Source organism: Meleagris gallopavo, chromosome 1 (assembly GCF_905368555.1).
Source record: "Meleagris gallopavo chromosome 1, MGAL_WU_HG_1.1, whole genome shotgun sequence".
Classification (NCBI taxonomy): domain Eukaryota; kingdom Metazoa; phylum Chordata; class Aves; order Galliformes; family Phasianidae; genus Meleagris; species Meleagris gallopavo.
Genome location: NC_139404.1, coordinates 192771725 through 192791612, shown reverse-complemented (window position 1 = coordinate 192791612; position 19888 = coordinate 192771725). Strand labels below are relative to the sequence as shown.

Genomic DNA, 19888 nt, shown 5'->3' with positions numbered 1-19888 from the left:
CTGTCACCTCTCTGTGAACCCTCTGCAGCGCTCTGCAAATGGGGACATCATCTCTATCCCATCGCTTCTGATTCTGGAGCAAACATGCTCACATCCACTGAAGAGGAATAAAGAGAAATGTTTCATCGATAAGAGATAAAAGCACAGGAAAGAAGGAAGCTCATAAATAGAGTTAATTTTTAATATCGCTCCACGATGCACTCGTAATTTTCAGCTGATCAAGCGAATGTCAGTGCTGCACAACTCCCTTTGTAAACTGTAGAAAAATGGAGAGAAAACTCTGAATTCCTACGCACTGGGTTGCTTCTTCTGATGTCACAACGCAAGCATAGTTCTACACAGAATCACAGGATGATAGAATGGCCTGGGTTGCAAAGGAGCACAGTGCTCAGCCACTTCCAACCCCCTGCTGTGTGCAGGTCACCAACCAGCAGCCCAGGCTGCCCAGAGCCACATCCAGCCTGGCCTTGAATGCCTGCAGGGATGGGGCATCCACAGCCTCCTTGGGCAACCTGTTCCACTGCCTCACCACCATGTTGTGCTGAAAACAAACACATCCCTTTCCCTCTGAGATTTTTGTCTCTTTTTTTTTTCCCCAAATCAACTGTGCAACAACTGAAACTCAATGGCCACTAGAAGTCAAACCCAATGGCCACAGCTTTCTGCAGGTTTTTCTTCTCCTGTTCTGGCTGGGTGCTGAAATGAGCTGCCCAGGGAGGTGGGGGAGTCACCATCCCTGGAGGTGTTCCAGAACCATGGAGATGTTGTACTGAGGGACATGGCTTAGTGGGAAATATTGGCGGTAGGAGGATGGTTGGACTGGATGATCTTGGAGGTCTTTTCCAACCTTGGTGATTCTGTGATTCTACAGCTCTTCCCTGTGTTTTGTTTTAGGTGTTTTGTTCCAGTGTCCTCTGCAGAATGTGAACCTTCCAGATGCTGAACCATGGGGTTGGGGCTGCTCCTGACTTACAGTCTCCTGCAAGGCTCGGTAAGCACTCCCAGCACAGAGCACCGAGCGCTTCAAGGCAAAGCTGGTCTCCATGGGAATAGAGGACAAACTAAAAATAACTGTTCAGATGACATCTTCACAGTTTTGCAGGAGATACTGTCATGGCAATGAAAAGAGTTGTAACCTGTTGTCATGATAACTGAAGTTTGAAATTAATGGGAAAGCATTCTGCTCCCATATTTATTCATCGTGGGGCTAACACTCAGGGTTACATACTGCTGCCCTGGAGGAATTGCTGGAGAAATTAATGGGACCAAGCTCGTTAGGCCTTGCTATCACTGGCTCTTCCCTCTTTCACTACTGCCAATTATTTATTTTCAGAGGTTTCAGCACATTTTGAAACTTTGTAAAGATTTTACTTCATTTGGAGATGCTGTCAAACATTACTCTGGGCTGATGGTGGCAGAGCAACACGCCGGGGGCTGGCTGCTGGTTTTAATAGGGACCAAAACACAGCCTGATGGAAGGGGCACTGTCCTGCCTCTGCTAATACACCCACATGCTTAATGCACAAATTGTTGGTGTTCCCACTGTTGTAATGTCTAACTCAGGGCACAGGCTGCCAGTAAAGCTGGTATGGATTTCACAGGATCATGAAGGTTGGAAGAGACCTCAGATATCCTCAAGATACCCAAAGCAGGGAAGGAAACAGCTGAGGGAATAAGACATCCAGACGGAGAAGAAAAGGGGTGGCAAGTCAACTGGATGTGCTGTCTGATGATAGGAGGAAGAGGAGAAAGATCTCAATCACCATCAGCTCCTAAAAGGCACAAATGGCCCACTCCAAATCTGCTCGCCTTTGCCAATCCAGGGGAACCCAGGAGACAGGCAAGGTTTCCAAGCACAGTGGAGATGTGGCACTGGAGTACATGGTTGGTGGGCATGGTGGGATTGGCTGGGGTGGGCTTGAGGGTCTTGGAGATCTTTTCCAGCCTTAATGATTCTATGACTTGACAGCCCCATCCCTTGTTCCCCATCAGGCACACATGTGTCAGACTCCACATGCATTCACTTTGGTGTTACGAGCGTGTGAGGAGGACAGAATAAGCAAAATGAGAGATGAGGTGTTGGTTTTTTTTAATGTCACCTTCCCTTTCTAAATGTCTCACCTGCATTTTGCTGTCAATGATGCATGAAGCTGCATAACACGGACAAATCCCACCCTTGGGATTTGATGTGGGACCACATCCACAGATCCAGTTCCAGCTCCCTTCCCCAGCAATTATACCTCACAAGTAGTACTGATCCTCAAGTGTTTGCTTGAGCACAGAAGCAAAAAAGGATTTAGTGGGCTGTACTTTGGGGATGGGTGCTGGAGAAGACAAACTTCAAACACATCCACCAAAGGTCAAGCGCCAAACTGAGCTTCCTACATCAGAAGTGCTGTCATCCTTCAACTCTCTGAAGGCAACAGGAAAAGATGGAGAAATGCAGAGCGTGATCTTCACAGCCAAGATCCAACTTGGCACCAGTTGGCTGCAAGAAATCTGAGAGTCCCTGACCTGTGCATGCAGTGGGATGGCCACAGATGTACAACGTCCAGCAGTCCTGGATCCTGAGCTGCAACAATGGGCTCAGAGCAAACCATGCTCTATCTAAAGTCTTTGTGACCATTACCACGCCTTCACTTCTGAAAAATCACCTTGAAATCACTATGATGGTTAAATATATCGCTATTTCCTTCACTTTGTGGGGATAGGAAAGTCATACCAGCAATAGAACATAAGTCTTTGCCCACACCTTCCACATGCAGCAAAAAATGTCTTCCCCTCAATAATTACTTCCTCATTTGGAATAAGAAGAACCTGGAGGTAAGCAGAAGTTCAGATGCATACACACTCCCATCTTCCTGAATGAAACCACTCACTGTCAGGCTGCTGAAATTAGTTCTTTCCCATTGGAGCTCATTCATGGCTATTATGTGCTTTGCATCTCCTGGGAATGCCACCAGAATCAACAACTCCTTCTCCCTTGAGATGGACGCTCATCTCTGCAAGGCATTAGGCTTCCAGTAATGAGAGATGCTAACTTCAATCCTGGGTGTAAAGAGATGGCAATAAGCAGAAGGCTGAAATTGCCCTCGTTTACACACTGAGGGGACTTAATTTACTGAGGTACAAAAGTCTTCACCTGTCATTACTCCAGGGTTTCCCTCCTGCCCTTCCTTCCATCACCCTCACATCCAGTAGCTGTGGCCAACATCTCAATCTTGCAAGAGTTAATCTTATCAACCCAGCTTTGCTGGTGTTTGAGGCACTTCTCTTCACCCTCAAGCCAACATACAGACTTAGGACACTGTAAGCAATGGGGCAGCCTTCTTAGCTAAACAAAGATTTGTTGGGTATCATAACCTTGGTGAAGAAAGCCATGATTTCCAAAGGCCCTGAACACCTGCAGCAGGCAAATGCTTGTCCTCAAACACCCCCAGGATGGTGAATCCACCACCTCCCTGGGCAGCCTGTGCCGATGCCTCAGTGCTCCTTATGAGAACCAATTTCTCCCAACACCCAACCTGAACCTCCCTTGGTGCAAGCCTCAGATCCTCCGTGGCCAAAATGCAGGACCTGGCACTTGGCCTTGTTGAATTCCAGCCCATTGGCCTCAGCCCAGCGATCAGCCTGTCCAGATCCCTCTGTAGGGCCTTCCTACCCCCAGGTAGATCCACACGTCCTCCAACTTGGTGTCACCCGCAAACATATTGTGGGTGCACTCAGTGCCCTCGTCCAGGTCCTCAATAAGGCAGCCCTCATTCCTGCACGGAAAGAGCAGACCTCTCCAACAGCAGAAATGTGGGGTCAGAGCCAGGGGATGCAGCACGAGGGGCAGGAGGAAGGGAAGAGGCCATCACACTGAGGAGTCTTTCAGGCCCCATCTATTTGAACAGTGCCAAGCGAGCTCACTGATGCAATATTTTCTTCCTGCGCTCCGAGCCAGGGCTCTGGGATCTCATAAATCATCTCTGGCTGCAGAGACATTAAAATTCAAGCTCAGTACTGCATCAGATGAAACGAGGCCGAATGCCAGCGAGAGCACAGAGGGGGAAAGGCAGGAACACGCACTTGGAAATAAGTGTAGGAACGTGTATGCATACAAGCAACCCCTGGATTTGGTTTCTGCACGGCAGAAAAACAGACTCGGTGATTTGCAGATGTGGTACAAACCAGGGAACTGTTTCTGATAAAGGTTCTTATGACCTCATTGCAGGTCATGGTGCTGTACATACAGATGGACCTCTGTGCTGCGTCGCATGGCGTGGAGAAATCACTGTGTGCCAGGAGAGGAGAAAAATTCAATATTTAATCTGCAAACACGCCTGCAGAAGGCAAGCCACTACATTTTCATTTATGATTTTCAGCCTACAAAAATACAACAGCATATACTGAAGTGCTTCTCTGCTGCTCCTGACATAAATAACAAAAGTGGAGGTGAGGAGAAAATATTACATGTGTGGGGCAGAGTGGAGGGCAGCACCTGAGCTGTGTTATCAGAGAGAAAAGCAAATGGGGATACGAATTGGAACTGCAAACTCCCCAGGGTGGTGGGCACAGATCTGAGATCAGGGAGCAATGGGACACAGCTCTGATGCAGGGCTGGGGCTGGGGGTGATGTGTGGGGCCGGGGTTGGGCAAAGTGATCCCTGTGGGTCCCTTCCAGCTCGAGGTTCTATGAAGGGGAGGGAATTCCCTGAAACAATCTCTTTTTAAAGGAGCTTCCCAGCAGGAACTACATCCAATTGAGTGATCTTCTCAACTGATCCTCTCAGCTGTGTCCAGATGTGGAGTCCTCAGTTCAGGAGAGACGTGGAGCTGTTGGAGAGCATCCAGAAGAGGGCCACAAAAATGATCCTAAGGATGGAACAGCTCTGCTATGAGGACAGGCTGAGAGCTGGGGATGTGCAGATGGAGAAGGAAGGCAGGCTGCGAGGTGAGCTGAGAGCAGCCTGTCAGCATCTAAAGGGGAGCAACAGGAAAGAAGGGGACAGGCTCTTGAGTGGGGTCTGTGCTGGCAGTACAGGGGGCTTGAAAGGCACAGAAAACTTCCTGGAACAGAGCACAACAGTCATCATCATAAGAGCAGACAGATTGAGGTGGAAAAAAATAAAAGGATGCAACAGATGCACAGTCGTAAGGAAGACAGAGCCAACAGCCTATATGGAAGTAAAGGAAACACGTAGGAAGAGACATTTAAATAGTCTAAAACAATAGAACCACGAGTGAAACAAAGAGGCAGAAAAAGAAGGCTGCTTAGAAACAAACTACAGACAGCAGAAGCCAACAGCAAATAGAGTTTCTGTGATATACAAAGACTAGGAGTCATACGGGAAAAAATTGCATTCACCCACTACAATACTCGAGATACATTTTAAGGCCCAAACAACTAGGCAGAATTCAGCTACACATCACCTAAGACAGAGCTTTGGCAGAACTAAAGCTTAAAAATAAACTGTTTTACTTCCTCAAGTGAGTGAAGAATTTATGACCGTACGCCAACAGTCTACAGCAGCAACCAACACAAAAAATGCTCTGTTCACCTTATATTGGCTTTTTTCTTCCCTCCCTTCTACGCGTCTGCTTCAGCCCAAGTCATTTAATCTTTTTATTTCTTTTTTTTACTGCGAGGAAAAAACAAAATCAATATTGTGGCCGAGCAATGTGGCACAGCACAAAGCTGTTCTCTGCGCTACGCGAGCACACGGGATTAGAAGGCACACAATGGGCTCATTCAGGAACGCATAACCTGAGTTCTGTTTGCTTTTAGGATCTGGGACTATTCTGTTTTGTTATTTTTTTTTTTTACAATGGGGGAAACTCAAAAGCACATAAATGCTTACACAGAGTCCCAATGTAAGGCGAGGGGTAAAAGCTGTTCGAGCAAGTAGCTGGGGCCCCCAGCACAAGAAGGACGTGGAGCTGTTGGAGGAGGGCCATGAAGATGATCAGAAGGCTGAAGCAATTCCCCTATGGGAACAGGCTGAGAGAGCTGGGGGTCTTCAGCCTGGAGAAGACAATGAGACTTCATAGCGACCTTCCAGGACCTGGAGGGGCTGACAGGAAAGCTGGGTGGGGACTTTTCACATGGGCAGGTAGTGACAGGATGAGGGGAAATGGCTTTAAGCTGCAAGAGGGTAGATTTAGAGAAGAGATTGGGAAGAAATTCTTTCCTGTGAGGGTGGTGAGACGCTGGCACAGGTTGCCCAGCCGGGCTGTGGATGCCCCCTGCCTGGAAGCACTGAAGGCCAGGCTGGATGGGGCTGTGAGCAACCTGGGCTGTGGGAGGTGTGCCAGCCTCCAGCAGGGGGTTGGGAGTGGGTGAGCTTCAAGGTCCCTTCCAACCCAAACCATTCTGTCCTTCTACGAAGTTGCTTGGGAGCTCCTGGAGGGCTGACGTTACCTGGAGCGCTGTGATTGCCATTTCCTTTTTTTTTAAAAGGAGCTCAAGTACACCCTTGGCTATGAGACAGCTCAACTCTTCATTTCCAGCACTGGAAGGAAAGGAAGAAGCCTTTTGTCCTGCTACACCCAGAAGTATGGGGTGCTACACTCAAATGGTGGGTACCCGCTCCATCACATCGCCCATCTGCAGCAGGACCACAGCCAGCGTACCCAAATACAGCACACAGCCGTCGTAAGTCACAGAATCATAGAATCACCAAGATTGGAAAAGACCTACAAGATCATCCAGTCCAACTGTCCATCCATCACAATAATTATCTCCAGGCCATGTCCCTCAGCACAGCATTTAACGACGCTGGGTCTAAATGACCCAAGCCCAACCAGCAGCCCCCTTCTCCTCGCTCTCCCGGATGGGGAAACTTGTATCCCACCTCCCTCAGTGTTTTTGGAGGAAGAGCTCCAGAAGTTACAGCCGTGAATTAGACAACGTGAGCAGCAAAGCAGAGCTGAAACTCAATCAGCTCCCAGCACTGAGAAATGCAGCGCGTCGCCTGGCCGTGTTACTGTACAGAAGCAATGCATTTGCACTCAAGATAACGAGAGCCTACACGAGTCAGAGCTCACTCCTCTCCCAGCCAAGCGCCGTTCCCCTGCCTGCCCTACGCACAACAATTAATAAACACGAAGAAACGCCAGAGGAAAAATATTCACTGTACCCACTTCATCCATTTTTAATCACTCCGAAATCAATCCAACACCCTTTAAAATTCCTGTTTCACAGAACCAGTAAGCGGTGGATCACCTTGTTAAACCCAGAGGTGGCATTTCCCAGAGAATGGAAGGGCGCGCGTGCGGAACACAAGCGGCCTCATCTTCCTCCCCAAAAACCTTCTGACTTATGCCAGAAGGGAACATAAGGTCGACTTCACCTTCTTCACACTCAGTAGTTTTGTCAGGAGCTGGTTTTCTTGGCCAAGGAACCAATCTGTTGTCAAAGGCACTGCCTTCGCCGGGAAGAATACAGGAATGTTTTAATTTTAAGTTAATAAGAAAGGTTGAAATTAAGCCTGGAATTATCTTTGTCCCATTAAGGAGGATTAAAGGCCTTCTGCAGAAATCCGCTCAGAACATCCTTCCACTTGGACAAACACTGAGGATACTGGCTTTCAGTATACCAATAAACTAAGCGAAGAGCAATGCTGAGAGTGTAAATCAGCTGTGTTCTGTGCAGCTAACGTCCAACACAAACGACACCGACCAGATAAAACCTTCAGCAAGAGCATGGAACAGGGCAGGCTTTAAGGTCCCCTCCAACCCAACCCTTATGGAGGAAAACAGCATCGCTCTCGGGTCATTTATACTGACTTTGCTGCAGAGACAAGTATGGACACAAAATGATGAAAAAAACAACATTTTCTCAAGACAAGAAGGGCCACCCTATAAGAAGAAATGGTTTGAAGTTGAAGGAGGGCAGACTGAGGTTGGATGTCAGGAAATTCTTTACTGAGAGAGTGGTGAGGTGCTGGAACAGCTGCCCAGAGAGGCTGTGGATCCCCGTCCATCCCTGGAGGTGTTCAAGGCCAGGTTGGATGGGGCCCTGGGCAGCCTGGGCTGCTGTGAGATGTGGAGGTTGGTGGCCCTGCCTGTGGTGGGGGGTTGGAGCTTCGTGATCCTTGAGGTCCCTTCCAACCCTGGCCATTCTGTGATTCTATGATACCCCTTTAATCCTGCATTTTCATTCTACCCAACTGCATGCTCATGCCTTGTCCCTAACACAAAAAGTCTGCATGAAATACCTGCATGTATCATCCAGGGGAACTGTGGAACCACTGGTGCTGCTTGTGGCTAATGAATTACCTGCAGGATGAATGCATTTATTTCTATGATTCCATCATTCAGAACTCTGAGATTCACATTTTTTATCATCAAAACCAGAAGATCAGGCCATTTGAACACAGCCACCCCACCAAACCCTCCCAACGCACTGGACTCAACGACGTCCAACGTTGCTACCCAAATGGCCAAGCATCCCTGATCTGGTGGACTCGAGGACACTGCAGTGATCAACATGGGCTGCAGGGATTGACTGAGAGCTGGGAACTTCAGAAGACACAGCCAGCAGCAGGCAAGGTACCCATGTTTTGGAGTGGGAGTGTTGAGTCTACAGAGATAGACTCCACGTGTACTCACCTCCGAACACAGGTTTGCCACTCCTTTCCCACTCAAGAAGCAGCCAAGTACATTTGTCCAGACATAACCTCTTTAAAATGAAGGTTCAGGTTTTGGAAGACTACACTAAATAATTCTAACGTAAATCCCAGGGATGGGACTCATGACCAAACACAGCTCTAGGCATCTCCATTGGAATCAACCAGCAATGTGCCTTTCAACACAAGGGAGGAAGAAGAGCTTCGAAGACATAACGCACACATCTCACAAAAACAACCCTAGGGGAGATGCTCTTTCCTTGCCATTACCATGAAAGCAGCACAGGGGATCACATCTCCACACTGCACCTCAAACTGGGCAGAAAAATGTGGAACCAGAGTGATGAGGAGGGACCACAGGCGAGCAGTACATCCTAATGCAGCAGCACAGCAAGGAGTTTGGGATTGCATCATGGATTTTTGTCTGAGAGCAGGCAGAGGGCTGACTGATAACTCTATGGAAGAGTCCAGGCGGTAATATGTGGAGCAGGACAGAACACACCCACACTATTTAGTGATTTTTTGAATGGAAATTTTAAAATTTCAAGTAACTCTTCAAATAACTTCCAAAATTCATTATTTTTCCATTTCCAGCAGTCACTATGGAAGAAAAAAGCAGAAAGAACTGCTCAATGGCACATGGAGCCTGAAGAGGGCTGTTTGTGCAAAAAACTCCACTGATTTCCATCGGCAGAATCTCCACGATGTGCCACACGTGCTGGAGAACAGCTCTGGCAGTTCCTGGCAGCAGGAGAGCATCATGCACTGCAGCCACGCAACACAAACCCTCAGAGATTTACTCACCAGCTTCACATCTCTGAGCTTGTGGACTTTATTATCAGCTTTTATTTAGCAATAGTTGCAATGAACACGGGGCAGCCTACCGAAGGTTCATGAAGCACAGCATCTTATCAGCATATTAATCAGGCTCTGATAGGGAAAATGATCATGGTGTAAGCTACAATGCTTTTATGGTTTCACGCTTGAAGCTCCAGAGAAGACTGATTCTTCATCCCTGATTCCCCTCCAGTGAGCTCGTCCATTAGCCACAGGACTGGTGAGTACTGAGGACACACAGCCTGCCCAAAAGTTGACCCAAGGCTGGCGAGCACTGAAGGCAAATAACCTGCCCAAAAGTTGACCCAAGGCTGTCAAGCACTCACGACACACAACCTGATGACCAAAAGTTGACCCAAGGCTGTCAAGCACTCACGACACACAACCTGATGACCGAAAGTTGACTCAAGACTGTCAAGTACTGAGGACACACAACCTGGTAACCAAAAACAGGTTGAAAAAGTTGACCCAACTACACAGAGAGAACAAAGTTACCCATCTCTGGGGCACACGGTCTTGCTGAAGTTAGAGGTGTTTGCTGGGCTGATGTGTATTTTAAGGACTTACCCACATCCTTTTGCAAAATACTCAGAGTTAATCACAGACAGAAGTGGTGTAAACAGAAAGACAAAGGATAACGCATCCAAGGAGAACCAGGCATTTGAACTGCTTACAATTGGGACAGGAAAACGCATTCTACAAATAATAAAATAGCAAATGAGAGTCCTTAAGTGTATTTTTTAAAGTTAAGATCAATTAAAACAGCACTTTACAGTAAGACCCAAATTAATTACATGCTATTTTAATATTCAAACACTGCTACAGATGTTCTAAAATAAGTCAAATTTTCAAACGGGCAGTGATTACTGGAGCTGGACCTGCTGGAGCACACAGCCGATAATATTCTGCCCATTTCTTGTGTTAATTTAACACTTCTGACCACTTCAATGAGCACTTCTACTTTCAAACCTTGGTTTATGCACTATTTACCATTTAAGCCATTTAAACCAAAGCAATTGATCAGTCACAAGCTCCAAAGCTGCAATGAACTCCTGGAGCCATGGAAGGGCTCCACACAAATTCTGGGAGGCCACATCCCTTCCACGCCATTTCAGAACAATTTGAGAAAGAAACACCTGCCAACTCTTTAACTTCATGCTTCTCCTGTGAAAAGTCCATTTTCTCTGTCAATATGCATTTAAATATCCTCCAGAATAGCCTGTGGCTACATAATAAATTGATCAATAGCTGAGCAATGCAAGTTAAAGCATTGCAAATGAACTCCAAGGGTAGAAATCAGCATTAGATAGACAGAATCTGGCATTTCTAAAACAAGAGCTATGTCAGCTTTCTGTTAATAACTGTTGAAACTGCCCTCGAGCATTGCCTGTCTTTGATATGTAAAGGAATTAATGTTAATTTTTTCCCTTTTGCAGTGTAACTTTAGTTTTCCCACCAAATATTTGACAAATTCATATGTAAAGGACATTCTGGAGTACTACTTGCCTAGCAAAGAAATAGCTCTTCATTTAAACTAAGAAAATGGGAAAACCAAGCATCAACATGACCCAGTTACTGCTTTGTTGTCCCGTATCCACGCAGCCACTTGAATCTTCCTATTTTTGAGTTCCCACTGACATTCCCAGGGACCTTTTGACATTTCCTTGAGTCCCATCTCTTCCAACCTTTCTGCCTTAGGTCATGCTTTACATCACGAACTCTGGACGATGAATGGCTGAAGTTTGGGGTGAAACCAGCCCCACCAGGATGTCTACCGGAGCCGCCACGAGCAAGGAGGACAATGGCTTTAAACGTCTGAGTGCACAACACAGTCTTCATGGTGTAAAATAACCAGCAGGTTATTTTAGAAGATAATTTCCTATTAATGTCACCATTCGACTTATTCAGAATGCAGTCGTGTAGAATTGGTTCATTTAAATCACCCTCAAATTTCTCCCTCTGGAAAAATTCTTACAAGGTAAGAACTGAATATCTGCACCATACTGTTTAAATAAAACTGTCCTACAAAGTGCCAGGAAGGCAGCTTCTAAAACACAGAATGGCCTGGGTTGCAAAGGAGCACAGTGCTCACCCAGTTCCAACCCCCTGCTGTGTGCAGGTCACCAACCAGCAGCCCAGGCTGCCCAGAGCCACATCCAGCCTGGCCTTGGATGCCTGCAGGGATGGGGCATCCACAGCCTCCTTGGGCAACCTGTTCCACTGCCTCACCACCCTCTGCATGAAAAACTTCCTCCTCATATCCAACCTAACATCCACGGCTGTTCAAAAGCAGACGTGAGAAAATTCACATCCAATAAGTGTTTAACGTGGAGTTGCAAGCACATGCAAAGAAAGTGAAGTGGGAGAGAAGTAGACTCTTGTCAAACCCATCCACACACTGCAAAGCACAAAATTGCTGCTCTCTCCAGTGCACTTTGGAACTCCTTCTCCCACCCGAGAACTGCTGGAGTCTGCAGTCCTCTCTCTGTGTGATATTTCTGATTATTCACAGAGAATTTTTCCCAAAGCCTCTCATGCTTTGACTGGAAGACCAAAGTTTCCCTGCGTGAAGTATCTCCAACTAAGCAGCATGCATAAATTTGACTGGGGAAAAGAAAAATGGTGGATCAAAATAGGGCAAAACCTCTTTGAGGAACTCTCCATACTGGAGTTATCAGCCAGGACTCCTCCAGCAACACAGCAGGGCTGATCTGCTGCCAGAGGGAGGGAGCAGAGCCAGCGAAACGCCGTGCAGATGAAATAGCTGGGAGTATTGGATGCTCATTTCCATGTGCTGCTGACCACTTCTCTCCACAAAGCAGTCTCACTGTGAGCCTTGAAGTCAACTCATACAGCTGGTAAAGTGAACACAAAGTACGGCCGCAACGTGGCACTTAATAGCTAATTAATAGCTAATGACACTCAACAAAATGTTAGAAGGAAGAGCGTTCCCAGGCGGATGGCAGGAAGGGTTACACCATCAGAATACGTGCTGGGGAAAAAACGCCCAGGGAAGAACAGGGAAGAACAGACACTCAAATTGAGGTTTTTTTCCAAAGCACAACCCCTCTCTGAGCTCAGTTCTTTCTCTATCACTACACATCAGCTCCCTGCCAGTCACATAATTACGGCGAGCATAACCCACTGCCTTTTTCAAGCATTAAAGATGACACTTTTAGACAACTGAGTTCTAAACGCGGGCTTCAAACAGTCAAGTGCCTCAATGCTCAACGTAGCATCAACTCGAGCAAAGTGTAATTTGAAAGCAAAAACAATCAGCCAACAACTCAGCGTAAATCATCACCTACGATAACAACAGCGTGCTCCCCAAAGAACTGGCTCCACCACGGGTGGAATTCGGGCCCAATTTCCTCTCATTAACCTCACTGCTGAGTCCCCGACGTGAACCACTTCTCCTTAATTAAGGGAATCACCACTCATTAACGATGGCCTGCTCCCTCCACCCATCAGGGACGTTCTTGGACCTACCTGTGTATGCCATGTTCTTCGGGTTTCCATAGGGAGCCCCAGGCTGAACGGGGCTGTAAACCGGGTTCATGGTGGAAGATCAGGAACTCTGCAGACAAAAAGAAAGCAGAGGTGAGACAGCTGCCTGCACTGTGCTCCCGTTCTGAGGTCCGCAACGGTGCTGTTTGCTAGGATTATTACATTATAATTCAGGACACTGTGAGAAAAAAAAAAAAAAAAAGATTTACAGCTTGATGTGACAACCAGATAACGTATTCCATCATTCAAGTTTTGGATCTCTCCATTATTTCCTCTAACTTCTTCACCATTGCACAGACTGCCTATAAATACACCTGGAACAGATTAATTTCACATATTCCCTTCCTTCGTGGGCCTCAGGATTCATGACCCAGCATCTACCGTGCAGAGGAAAAGCCAGAAATTGAGCAGAGGAATTCACCCCTTCAGCACAGTCAATGTTTACCGGGTAACGAAGACAACGAGAACGGAGAACCGACCTTTCAGCAACGAGCCAACAAAGACCCAATGAAATGGAGAGCACCTCAAATTGACTCCAGCATCCTCATGCCTAAGCCCCGGGTGCTGCACAAGCATTTGTGGGGCTGCCCAGGGCGTGCAGCGGCTGTTTGGGGTGGTCATGGACACCCGCTGTCTTCTGTTGAGTTTTATTTAGAGGAAAACAAGTAGCTTGGGAATTTGTGTCTATCAGTTGTCAGTTAAGCAACTGCTCAGTTAATTATCTTAATGAAGCACATTCTCAATTCTGATTAATAGGAAAATCAGTCATTAAGCTTTATTAGGCGACGCATTTGTCTCTGCAGCTAGCTAGTGACAGTTTCAAAGGCGAACCCCAGCGATCCTTCTCCAAAATGTGATGTTTTAAAACGTATTATTTTACAGCTCATAAATACAGTTGTCCTTTCCAAGCAAGTCTCTCATGATGGATGTGCAATTTGTTAGATCATTAACTCCTTCCACTGTACCTCAGGACGGTAAACAAGTCAAATGTTAAATGCTAGGAACAACTGACTTGACAACAATTACTGCTTAATTAATTAGCCGCCCCTCCACCCCCAAGTTAGCAGACAAAGAGCAATAGTCAAAGCAAAGTCAACGCCAGCTGTAAGGCACACCACAGGAACTGGAACTGACACTGCAGGGATTTGTGAGTGGGCACAAGGCTCCGTGGTGTTGGCTGTGGGATGCCAACATGGAGCTCCCATGCACTGCTCGCTGGGTACCACAATGTCAGGACTATCAGAGAGTGTCCAAAGGAAGGCTACGGAGATGGGGAGGGGTCTGGAGGCCAAAGGCTGTGAGCTGTGGCTGAGGAGGGCCTCCACAGCTCAATGTATAAAGAGCTGCATCCACTGTAGCCAAAAACACCTCCTTTTTCCCCAGGAGGCTCATGCCTCCTTCAATGACCTCTTTCAGTTCACATCCACCGTGCCCCTGCAGTGCAGGTTTCACATCAATGCTGGGAATAAGGCGAGAGGGTGCTCCAAACAGCCATAAGCCATTCTGGCAAGAAGCAGCACTCTAACGAACCCAAAACCTGGGTGCAATCAGAGGCAATCAGGAGATTACAGAATTCACGTTGAGGCTCCTACAGCAATGCAGCGTGCTTTGAGGGTTCCTGGTGGAGGAGATTTGGTTTGGGTTTTGGTCTTCCAGGCTGAATGTCCCATGGTGCACGGTTTGAAGGAGCCCACTGGACCACCACTGTGTCCCATGAGAGTTTGGAGGGCGCTGGGTGGGCAATGAGAGTGGAGCTGCTGAAAGAAATGTGGTCCACACACATCAGAACTGCTCTGTGCATGGAAATAACAACACGGTTGGTGGGAGCCGCCTCCCCACCGCAACAGTGCTCTGAATCACAGCAGCAGCAAAGCACATAACCTAACAGTTCCCACATACATGTGATGCCTTAAGTCAGAAACGCAACAAACAGGACCCGAAAGGAAAAGGAAGAGAGCTAATGGATGAGAAATGAGGCAGAAAAATCCAATACAGGCCTGAGATCAGCAGGGCTCAGCTTCCCCTCACCTCTCCACATCCCCTCTTGCTTCTCCTATAGATAAAGAACGATTCAGTGAACACCGCTGCGTGTGTCTGGCAGTACTGGGTGCTGTGCCAAAAGGCAAAGAACACACTGCTTGAGAAGGACAAAAGAAAATGCTTCTTAGCCAAGACAGACAGATTATAATCACACGATGGGGTTGAGAGCCCGGTGAGGAAGAGGTGCTTCCTCCCCACTTGGTATGCGTGGCATTACCTCCAGCCAGCATGAAAGAGTCAATGCATTTCAGACGGGTGATTTTCTTTCTCTTTAGCATCTTAAAGCACATTCAGATGAGCTTCCAATACGTTCTGCAAGACAATACCGTTCAAAACCCCATTTTAAATTCATCACAGGCACTGCGTTGTGGCATTCGAAAAGTAACACTGAAATGGGAATAAAAAAGGATTAGCAAAATTAAACCTCCCTCATCACAATGACTTGCAGCACTTGCTCACGGCCATGAGTGCACAACAAAAAGACTAACAGGAACGAATCATGAACAGACAAGTGCAAGTGTGGCTGTGCTGCATGGAGCTCCCACAGCTCCCCAGTCCCCACAGCAGCGATGCTCCACTGCCTGGAAGCTGCTGAGAGCCCACTAAGAGCTGAAGGAGAGACCCCAGCAATGCCATGGGAATGGGCTGTGAGCAAACAGTCCTGGGATACTTTCTGGCTGTAACCTGGTGACATTTCCTTCTATTTTATCCTTCCTACGCACCACTGGTTTCCTGATGTTGGTTTGCTGTGTGCCTTTGGAAAAGCTCTGTCCAGGACCACCTTCATTGCCTCCCCTCCCAAAGCAATCAAAGTTTCGAGTCCTCCAACACTGATGGCCATCAACAATTTTACACACAAATTTTAATGCAAATATTTCTATGTGTACACTGGTGGAAGTAGCACCTCCCACCCCAATACACAGATCTGAAGGCACTGCCCACTTGTGCCACATATAATAGCATCGAATCACTGAGGTTGGAGAAGACCTCCAAGATCCCCAAGCCCAATCCCAACCCAACTCTACCGACCACGTCCCTCAGTGCCACATCTCCATGGCTCTGGAACACCTCCAGGGATGGTGACCCCACCAACTTCTTGGAAGCAGAGGAAAAGAGAGACAGTGCTGAAGGAGATGGGAGAAATTCTAAAAGGAAAGCACAAATCCAGCGTGCAAGCTTCAGGAAGGTGATAAAGTTATTTTTCATGTTTTCTGCAGACTAAGTGAAGAAGATTTTACAAACACAGCGTTGCTTAGAAGTAAGTATATTTTACAGTATTCTTAAAAGAGGGAGGCTGACTGTGACAGGCGCATCTTTCACGTTCTTGGGAAATTGAATTGTAGATTGAATCATAAATTTAGACACAACTGCAAGGAAAAAAGTAAACAATGTGAAGGTGAGCTATTGTGGACGAGGCACACCGCTCCATCTCGCTCCGTGTCAGCCCTTGTGTTGTACTTTTCAGCCTTCCACAGCATTTTGGTTGCGATGTGCCATCGGGATGTGGTCAGTGGGTATGATGGGAGTGGGCTGGGGTTGGACATGGGGATCTGAGAGGATCTTCCCCACCAGTCTTAATGATTCTGTAGCCTTTTTTGACATCAGAACATACGTGCTTTTTGCTCTTGTGCTTTTCTTTTGAAATAGAGAGGCATTTTCTCCATGCACACACCAAAAATTATTTATTTCTCGTCAGCCGGCATGGAACCAAACATTAGAGGCTGTGAACAAAGACAAACCCTGAAGAGATATTTCCTTCTTCATCTGCACATCAGTGTTTAAAATTCGTTTCATACGAGTCACAGGCTAATCGTATTCAGCCCAAACCTCCTTGAGCACAAAAAGCTCTCCTGACCTTACACCGCATTCTCATTCCAATAATTTTCTGACAATTTTTCAGTTAAGCCATTTGAAGTTTGACCCTCACTTGGGATCTGCCAAAAAGTAATTCAATTAACTTTCTATCCCCGTTTTGAAGGGAAATGCACCCGAGCTCAGCTTTCCACACAAGATTGTTTTCACAACCAGCACTTCCTACCTACACAACAAAAAATAAGGTAGAATCACAACGTGGCTGTGTTGGAAGGGTCCTTAAACCTCCATCCATGGCCTTGGGCACCTCCAGGGTCGGGGCATGACTTCTCTGGTCATAGTAGAATGAACACATCTCAAGTAGAGAATAATATTTAACCTGTCACAGGTTTTAGAGAAGAATCTGGTTTAAACTGACACTGTTTGGCTTCATCCTTTATTAACAGAATAAAACATAATTTTAAAAATTTAATTGATTTAGACAGGTGAACCGAAGGAAGGCCAACAAGAAGAAGAAAAAGTTCAACACTTCATTTAACTATGAATTATTAACCCTAAGTTTTGGTTGTGCAACACAGTGTCTGCTTTTATCTCTTTAACTACACCTCAGTTATACTTTGACCTCGAGTCACTGAAGCTGGAGGTGTTCAAGGAACGTTTGGATTTTGTGCTGAGGGACGTGGTTTAGTGAGAGCTATTGGTGATGGGCGGACGGTTGGACTGGGTGATCTTGGAGGTCTCTTCCAACCTTGGTGATTCTGTGTTTCTCTTTTCTTCCATCCAGAGTAAAGGTTATTCCAACGTGTTTCCAAATGAGACAACTTCAGACTTGTTAGTTAACCAGCTGATCTGGGGCTTTCTCACTTGCAAGAATTGCATTTTGTAGAACACAAAATGGGAACGTGCCTGTGTGTTCATGACATGAAGAATGTAATGGCTCATTTGCAAGCACAAAGCAGCTCGACATTACCAACCTCATGCTGACCCAAAAATAAGTGCTGAGGAACGAAAAATCTTCATGTTCCCATTGCTGAAGTTTACGATGGACCTAAAAGCCAGAGGATCTAAATAACTTCATCATTCAATTACACTAAATAGGATAAAAAAAATACAATAAAAAAACCCATGTCCTGGGCCAGAGCTTCTACAAACACCCTTTGGCCTTCAAATGTGAAACCAGTTCCCTACAACAAAACTTCAGCAATTAGAATAAAAAAATGATTCTGACACAAAGTGATGCTATATTAATTGGTATTCAGAGAGCAAAATGTCTGCATGCAGATGAACCAGCATTACAAATTCCTTGCTTTACATCTACAAGATAGACGGGTCTCCCCAGCAGGTAACCAACAAATAAAAGCATTTTTAAAGATATCTAACCTGTGTGTCCCTGTGTGTCCAACACCAACTCCCAGTAGTTCTCAAAGGCATTCACTGATATATTCCCATTAATTCCTTCGACTTGAGACCTTGCTGACTTTTTCTTTTGAAGCAAACCCTGCTGTACTGCTGCATGTAGTGCTCCCATCCTGCCCTCCAACTGAGCCACATCTTCCTCTGGTGATTATCTCAGTGCTTTTATCTGAACAACCCGAGTTTGTTGTGTTTTGCTGAGAAGACATCCCAGGATACACAGTTGGAAACCTCTCTGATTCTACCTCTGCACTACTGATGGCTTTGGAGATTTGGGTTGGTCATTAGCAAAGCCATGGGGAGGGTGCTGCAGTATGGGGCAGGGTGACCCACAGATCGTGGAATCACAGAATCATCAAGGTTAGAAAAGAGCTCTCAGATCCCCAAAACCAACCCAAGCCCACCCCACCATGCCCACTAACAGTGCCCCTCAGTGCCACATCCCCATGGTTCCAGAACACCCCCAGGGATGGTGTTTCTCACATCCCCTTCTCCCTCCACAGTCTTAAGCTTCTCAATCTCTGATATAATCCCAGAACCACAGATTGGTTTGGGTTGGAAGGGCCCTCAAAGCCCCCTAGCCCCAACCCCTCCATGGCAGGGACACCTCCCACAGTCCAGTACCCACAGCCCAATCTATGGCCTTGGGCACTGCCCTGGATGGGCACCTGGCCTTTGGAACCTCACTGGGTTCTCACTGGGTTCTCATTGGATTCCCACTTTTTGAGTGTGTCCAAGACCCTCTGGATGGAGTCCCTTCCTTCTGTCCTATCAACTGCATCACTCAACTCGGTGTCATCAGCAAACTGGGGAAATTCTGTACAGAGAGAGTGGTGAGGTGCTGGAACAGCTGCCCAGAGAGGCTGTGGATCCCCGTCCATCCCTGGAGGTGTTCAAGGCCAGCTTGGATGGGGCCCTGGGCAGCCTGGGCTGCTGTGAGATGTGGAGGTTGGTGGCCCTGCCTGTGGTGGGGGGTTGGAGCTTCGTGATCCTTGAGCTCCCTTCCAACCTGGGCCGTTCTGTGATTCTGTGAACTGCTGAGGATGCACTCGATTCTCCTGTATTTATCATCAAGATGTTAAGGAGATATTAAAGATACCATTTGCTTTCCAAAAAGCTTTCCTACTGGCGCAGGTCAGAAGTTCCCCTGGTATCTGGCTGGACACAAGAAGCCCTGAGGAGCAGCGGGGCTCAGGCTGCTGTTCCCAGTTCTCCATTCATCTCTATTTATCCCAGAGCACATCCATAAAACATAAAATTTCAAGATGCCTCACCCACCAGATCACAACAGTTTATTTCCCCCATCAGCCGTGATGATGTTTAGTGACAGGCACTGAACAGCACCCAGTGTTTCTGGTTAACTTAGCGCAGAATTTGACCTACCATAAAATTATTGAAACTTTGGTTTTTCCCTGGATTATAAACATCTATCTTAAATCACTGTGATAACTTTCAACCTGTCACTGTGAAAAAAAGCAAAATATTCTCTGTTATCTTTCTCATCCGAGGCTCCTCGAGCTGCTCCAGCCCTTGCTCAGCCAACCACTGCTCTCCCACTAAGAGAAGGTATAATTTAGGAGCCAAACATAAAACCAGCCACAAAAATAATATTCATAAAATACAATTTATGCACTAATAAAAACAAGCCTCCCCTCTTCCGAGCTTTT

The 19888-nt window shown here is 46.7% G+C and overlaps 1 protein-coding gene across 2 annotated transcripts in view; it reads right to left on the bottom strand.

Annotated features, from left to right (window-relative positions):
• The window catches only part of FAM168A (family with sequence similarity 168 member A), a 146134-nt gene that overhangs the window by 60479 nt on the left and 65767 nt on the right, over nt 1-19888 (bottom strand). For both annotated transcript variants that reach the window (XM_085216646.1, XM_085216647.1), the window contains exon 3: nt 12939-13026. In XM_085216646.1, coding sequence (XP_085072772.1) covers nt 12939-13008 — 70 coding nt within the window. In that variant the 5' untranslated portion in view covers nt 13009-13026. The remainder of the gene's footprint in view (nt 1-12938; nt 13027-19888) is intronic.